Source organism: Hypanus sabinus, chromosome 10 (genome assembly GCF_030144855.1).
Source record: "Hypanus sabinus isolate sHypSab1 chromosome 10, sHypSab1.hap1, whole genome shotgun sequence".
NCBI lineage: Eukaryota > Metazoa > Chordata > Chondrichthyes > Myliobatiformes > Dasyatidae > Hypanus > Hypanus sabinus.
Window position 1 is genome coordinate 11,079,505 of NC_082715.1, and position 6,922 is coordinate 11,086,426.

A 6,922-nucleotide genomic window follows, 5' to 3' on the forward strand; every position below is an offset into this window, starting at 1 on the left:
CCGTTACTCTGCCTTCTACCATCAACCCATACCTGCACTCCATATCCTCCCAGCCATGTACTTAACCAGATCTCTCTTAAATATTGTAATCAAGCCTACATTCATCACTTCTGCTGGCAGCTCAATCCATACTTGTCTTCATGAAGAAGTTCTCATTTGGGTGCTTATTAAATATTTCACCTTTCACCCTTGACCTTTAAACTATTGATTTACTAGGATGTTACATATTGGGTCAAGACAATGCATAGTCTTCATGAAAGGAAAGGGGAATAAATCTTATATGTGTAAAGTGTAGGACTGGAATGCCTAAACTAGAAAGGCAGGGTGAAGGCAGGAGAATGGGGTTCAGAGGATTAATAAGCCAGCCGTGATGGAATGGCAGAGCAGGCTCATTGGGTGGAATGGTCTAATTCTGCTCCTATGTGTTATGGTCTAAAAGTTTCTTAAGTGCCTCATCTGAAGATCACATACTGTACCTCAAATTTGCATCAAGTTTTGTTGAAACACATCAGAATAAGATGAATTTAAATAAGGAACCCACTTCATCACTTAACCACAGCTGATTTTTTTGTTGTATCTTGAGTTTTTGAAACTTGAAGAAAATGCAATGTTAAAAATATTTATCTTTAACAATACAGGGATGGAAAAAAGAGCGTGTTGTGGCAGAGTATCTAGATGGAAAGATTATAATGATTCTCCCAGATGATCCTAAATATTCTCTCAAAAAGGTAAAAATAAAAGGCACAGTAACAATTAATTATTTTTCAGAACTTTAAGTAAATTTGCCATTACTTGCTGTGTGTCCTGGTTATACTTGGAACAAATTTAAGTTGTATAATTTATTCCCTTTAATCTGTAATTTATTTCAAATGAACTGGATTTATTTTAAGTACTTTAATACATTGAAACTGAGTTAAAATTATTGAATAGAACATAGAAAACCTACAGCACAATACAGACTCTTCGGCCCATAATGCTGTGCCGAATATGTACTTACTTCAGAAATTATTTAGGTTTACTCATAGCTCTCTAGTTTTCTAAGCTCCATGTACCTATCCAAGGGTCTCTTAAAAGACCCTATCGTATCCCCTGCACCACCATCCATGCACTCACCACTCTCTGTGTAAAAAAAACACTTAGCCCTGACATCTGCTCTGTACCTACTTTAAAGCACCTTAAAACAACTCATGAGGTCAGGGTTTGATTCTTACTGCTGTCTGTAAGGAGTTCATAGCTTTTCCCTGTGACTGGGTTTCTTCTGGGTGCTCCAGTTTTCTCCCATGTTTCAAAAAACATTAATGAGTTGTGGCTACTCAGCATAATCCTCACTGTTTAGGTTTGACGCAAACGAGTTTTGCTGTATGTTTCACTGTACACACGATGTGAAAGACACTTCTCAGTTACTTGAAGAGATGGAGTGTTGCTTAGTACCAGAACATTTCTGGGGGGGTTGGAGAGAGAGTGATTTTTGTGTTTTCAAATGTGCAGAGACATTAAGCTGGTGAAACATTAACGCTCTGAATCTGTACTGAGATTCAGTACGTAAACTTGATCAGCACAGTCTTTGCCTAGTGATGAACGTTGGATTGAGGGTTTGTGTCTAGTTCCTAGAGAGATGGTATACTGTTGAAAAATATTAGTTGCTAGGCTATCTTGAAGAAGAAAGAGGAGATGGAGAAATGATTAGAAAGATGGCATGACCAAGGAAGATTGTTTCTTTATCATGCAAGGGTATGATGACAATGACTATGGGGGAGTGGGGTGTGTCAGGTACAATAACTGTAAAGGAAACAGTTAATTAAGCTGGGAGTCCATAATGGTAATTGATCATGTGCCGTGGGTGTGAAAATGCAAAGAGGTAATTTGTTTTAGCCAGTTGTTTGAAGAGGAGATTTGTGGGGAGGACAAACTGAACAAGTTGTTCTGTTTTAAGCCAAAAGTCTCTTTAATATGGGAAGGAGGATAAGGTGAAGTTCAATTAACAAAATGTATCAAAAGCAATCCACAGTGCACCAAACCACAAGGATTATTGGTCAAAGAAAACTTTACGTGTCATTTTTTAAATGGGCAAAAAAAAATTTGTGATTTTATGAGGGAGATCTTGTCAGCTGTCAACACTATAAAGGAGCCATTAAATTCAGAGATTAGAATGACTGACCTTAAAGCTGATTTTGGTTTGGCAGGTGACTGAGTATTTGGAATGCTTTCATTCACTATCCTGTTGCTGACAATGCTTTCACACAGCATAACCTCTAACTCAGTTGCTGCTGGCTGAAATATCACTCTGGTTCCCACCTCACTGCCACCCTGCCTCCTGGGTAGCCCTATCAAACCTTCCTGCAACCTGTCCTTGTACAGATCCCACCTGCCTTGGAAGAGATCCTGGTTATCTAGGTATCTGAAGCATACCCTGTTCCAGCAACTCTTAAACCACACATTGAACTGTACTATATTCCTACTTCCGGCCTAACTAGCAAGTGGCCCAGGATCTTGCAACACTAGAAGTCGTGCTCATTAACTTTCAACCTAACTCCCTAAATTCTTTGTGCAGGTCCTTGTCTCTATTTCTTACCTGTGTAGTCTCCTCTGCCATTCAATAAGATGATGGCTGATGATCTCAGCAACATTTTCCTGCATTGTATTCTTTAACTTGTAGAAACATTGGTTTCTATCATGAATATACTCAGTAACTAGTGGTCAGAGGAACCTGGGAGATCTTGAACAAGAATCTCTTCATTCTTAGCTCTAAAGAATGTAGGTTAAATCTGTTTAACACGAGGAAGTCTGCAGATGCTGGAAGTTCAAACAACAACACACACAAAATGTTGGTGGAACACAGCAGGTCAGGCAGCATCCATAGGGAGAAGCGCTGTCGACGTTTCGGGCCAAGACCCTTCGTCAGGACTAACCGAAAGGAAAGATAGTAAGAGATTTGAAAGTAGTGGGGGGATTTGAAAGTTTGCCTGTTCTCCATCTCCCTCTGGTGTTCTTCCCCCCCCCCTTCTTTCTCCTGAGGCCTCCCGCCCCATGATCCTCTCCCTTCTCCAGCTCTGTATCACTTTCGCCAATCACCTTTCCAGCTCTTAGCTTCATCCCACCCCCTCCGGTCTTCTATCATTTCGCGTTTCCCCCTCCCCCCACTACTTTCAAATCTCTTACTATCTTTCCTTTCGGTTAGTCTTGACGAAGGGTCTCGGCCCGAAACGTCAACAGCGCTTCTCCCTATAGATGCTGCCTGGCCTGCTGTGTTCTACCAGCATCTTGTGTGTGTTGTTATTTAAATCTGCTTAAGCCTTCACTTTAAGATAAAATTGTTAATCCAGGAATTAATCTGGTGAGCCCTTGGGTTCAAGACCAGACTTGGACTCTAGGTGTAGTCTTCCCAGGCCCCCTGTAGAATTTCAGTCAGTCATCTTCTCAATAAACAGGTAACACAATGGTATAGCAGCTAGTGTGCAATGCCAGTGATCAGGGTTTAATTCCTACTGCTCCCTGTAAGGAGTTTGTACTTTCTCTCCTTGCCGTGCATTTCCTCCCTTATATGTTCCAAAGATATATGAGTTGGGATTAGGAATTGTGGCATGCTATGTTGGTGCAGAAGAATGGTGACACTTACGGGGTGGTCCTCACCACATCCTCTGACTGTTAGTCATTGATGCAAGTGATGCATTTCATTGAATGTTTTGATATAATGTATAAGTGACAAATAAAGCTAATATTCTTTTTCTTTCTCTTCTGCTCAAATTATCTTGCCATAAAGGCCAATGAGCTCTTTGCTGATGGCTTGCTCTATCTGTGTGCTATTTTTCAGTGCCACCTACTTCTATTTCTTAATTCTACTGAAGGAGCAAATGCTTTCAAGTCAGATAGGATTAATGTCAGGAGGAATGAACATTAATGATAGAAAATAAATCTATTATGTATATGTATTGTCACATAACAGCATGTATATGTTTTTGTACAGGTGGAAGAAGTGAGAGAGTTGGTAGATCATGAATTGGGGTTTCAACAGGCCACAATAAGCTCCCCAGGTCAAAGCAAAACCTACATGTTTATCTCTAATGAAAAGAAGATTGTTGGCTGCCTTATTGCGGAAGATATAAAGCAGGTGAAGTTTCTGTACTTTAGCTGCTCCCCAAAAAGATTTCATCCTTAGCACATTAACATTTTTAACTTAATTATTCTATAATGTATGTTAAGTCAGGTGGCAGGGTGGAAATACCAAAGGCAGTGTAAGGCGCTCCTTCCTTCTGCTAGCCTGCAGGTCACCCTTGGGCAAAGTGTGGCACCTGTTTAGTCCCCTGATCAGGGCCACATGGATGGTTGTATGAGCAGCTAGTGCATATCACAAATCCTGGTTATGCGAATATTAACGCAAGGCAGACCATCTCTGAAGAGTATTAATAATGGCTGGGGTCACCCGTCTTTTAAAGACACTGCCCAGAAGGCAATGGCAAACCACTTTGGTAGAAAAATTTGCCAAACACAATCATGGTTGTGAGACAACAACCACCTATGTCACAGCACAATGATGATGACAGCAGAGTTACAAGTTCTTCCAGCCAAATAAGCCCACACCATCCATGTGAATCTCTAACCTATATTGGATCGTGACACTTTTGTGATTCAAAAGTAATTTTGAAACTTAAGAATGAGGTATAAGACATGTTGCTTACAATTATTTTATTAAGTGTCACAAGAGCAAAGACTAGAAAGGAAGAAGCATCGCAAGAGACAAAAGAACAAGACCAGAGAAAGAAAAGCCTTTAAAGGTGGTGCAGTTTTATTGTATACAAGACTTATTGTAACAGAAAATTCCAACAGATAACAGTTAATCAATTAGTCAGATTCAATTAATGTGACACTCGCTACTGAAACCAACATGTCAGCACTGATTTTATTCATTTCCAATCAATTCCGCCATTGATAACTATTAGCGACTATACTTATAGTACTGTAGTAGTATTGACAGTGTCCTAATTCCTTCTGTAATTCATTTAAATACATAATTGGTTGCTCAGTTAAACTGTAGTTCATATTTTTTAAGTAGCTTTTTAACTATTTCCATGAAACTTTGACTAACTGTGGCCAAATTGGGTCCTGATGTGCCCCAATTAACCAGAATCCACTATCTGAATGTAATCATGGTGTTTAAAGGAAGAGTGAAGCAATGCTGAGGTGGAAACTGGACTCACGTGCCAAATAATCTGTTTCCTTCCCTGTACTGAGGCATTACAAGTGGTGTCAATGTTTAAATCTAATCAAAGGTTAGAGATAACATCCTTCCATCCACCCATACTCATTGATTAGAGTACGTTAATTAGTTGGTTGCAACCTGACCTAAAATTTCCATCACATTAGATAAAGGTTACACAAATAACTTGTTTATCTCCCGTCCTTCTGTAGACTTAGGCTATTTGATTAAGTTCATTGAGTTATCTGTGAGTCTTCACTCTCCAATCTGTATGTGGTACATTCACAGGCCTTCAGGGTGCTTTCTGAGCCTGCAGATCAGAAGATAACTGAGAACCAAGTGGTATTTGAATATCGTCGTGCCTGGCAATGCGCTACAAAGCCCGAAAAAGCTGTTTGTGGTGTGAGCAGAATCTGGGTATTTTGCATGATGAGAAGAAAGAAAATTGCCAGCAGAATGTTAGATGCTGTTCGGTAAGTAGTAATGTTACTTTGACATGTCAATAAGGCACCGACTTATTTATCAATAGTTTTTTTTTCTCAATGTCCCCCAAAATCCTTTAGAAAAGAGGTCAGTGGTATAAAAAATTTAGTATCAAGCCTTACCCAAAAATAGTCATGGTGCAGCACCTTGGAATGCTATGAGAGCTATATAGTTGCAAGTTATTGTTGAGCCATTAAGATATTTCTGACATCTGGTGGAATGAAACTGTGAGAACAGCCTCCTTTGTACCAAGGATTTGACAGACTTAACCGTAATTCTCAATCAGCTACCTGTTAATCCTCTCACCAGGGAAACATAAGAGTAGATACAGTACTTTAAAGTGTAATGTGTGTACACATTTTTTAATTAATCTTTTTGCTTTTTCTCCCTTGTATGAGTTGCAACATAATTCTGAAAGATGGTTTATTAACAAAACTTCGTTGAAAGCACTTTCCAACTTTTTCCACTTAAACTTTGTGTGCTGGTTATCCACTATTCACTTGGAATTCACTACTGGAATCCTTATGTTATATAAGTATGTTATCCTTACCTGTATCTAGTCAATCCTCAGATTGCTAACTTGCAATCACCTTGTAAAGAAATCTAGGAAGGCATTTAAAAAACTGTAATAGCACCACCTTGAGGCAAAGATGATGGTTACATCATTTTTTCTTTACGTTAATCACACATCCCACCTCTCAGCCATTACCCTGGTTCAGTACCCCAGTACTGTTTTGCGCAGTAAGGGATGCTTCCTGCATGACACAGGCGGTTGGATCCACACTGCCCTCAAATATTAGAGAGCAGGTAAGTAGTTCCACCATCTCAAATGTCCCTTTTATTTTTAATCTCTGGTGAGGAAAACTGGTCCTTCCTCATCCCCCTCTCTGAAACATCCCCAGAGAAAACACTTTCTAATCATTTGCAATATTTATAATTTTAACTAGCACTTAACCTACTTGAATCTTTTTCAGAAACACTTTCATATACGGAACATACCTGAGTAAGGATGAAATTGCCTTCTCTGACCCAACACCATCTGGCAAGCTCTTTGCAACCAAATATAGTCAAACTCCAAACTTTCTTGTTTATAACTTATTAGCATGAATAATTGTTTATTTTGGTAATCATTTGAACTATTAGGCTAAGATCTTGCAACAGAATAACCATTAAAATCTCAATGTGTGTTCAGTACTAGAAATGTCTTGTAATTCCATTGCAGTTAACAGTCATGAGATAATAATC

At 39.2% G+C, this 6,922-nt stretch overlaps 1 protein-coding gene across 1 annotated transcript in view; it reads left to right on the forward strand.

Annotated features, from left to right (window-relative positions):
• The window catches only part of esco2 (establishment of sister chromatid cohesion N-acetyltransferase 2), a 43,609-nt gene extending 36,812 nt beyond the window's left edge, over positions 1-6,797 (forward strand). The window contains exons 9-12 of the mRNA XM_059981406.1: positions 639-728; positions 3,965-4,108; positions 5,483-5,667; positions 6,652-6,797. Coding sequence (XP_059837389.1) covers positions 639-728; positions 3,965-4,108; positions 5,483-5,667; positions 6,652-6,784 — 552 coding nt within the window. The 3' untranslated portion in view covers positions 6,785-6,797. The remainder of the gene's footprint in view (positions 1-638; positions 729-3,964; positions 4,109-5,482; positions 5,668-6,651) is intronic.
• The last annotated feature ends 125 nt before the right edge of the window (positions 6,798-6,922 follow it).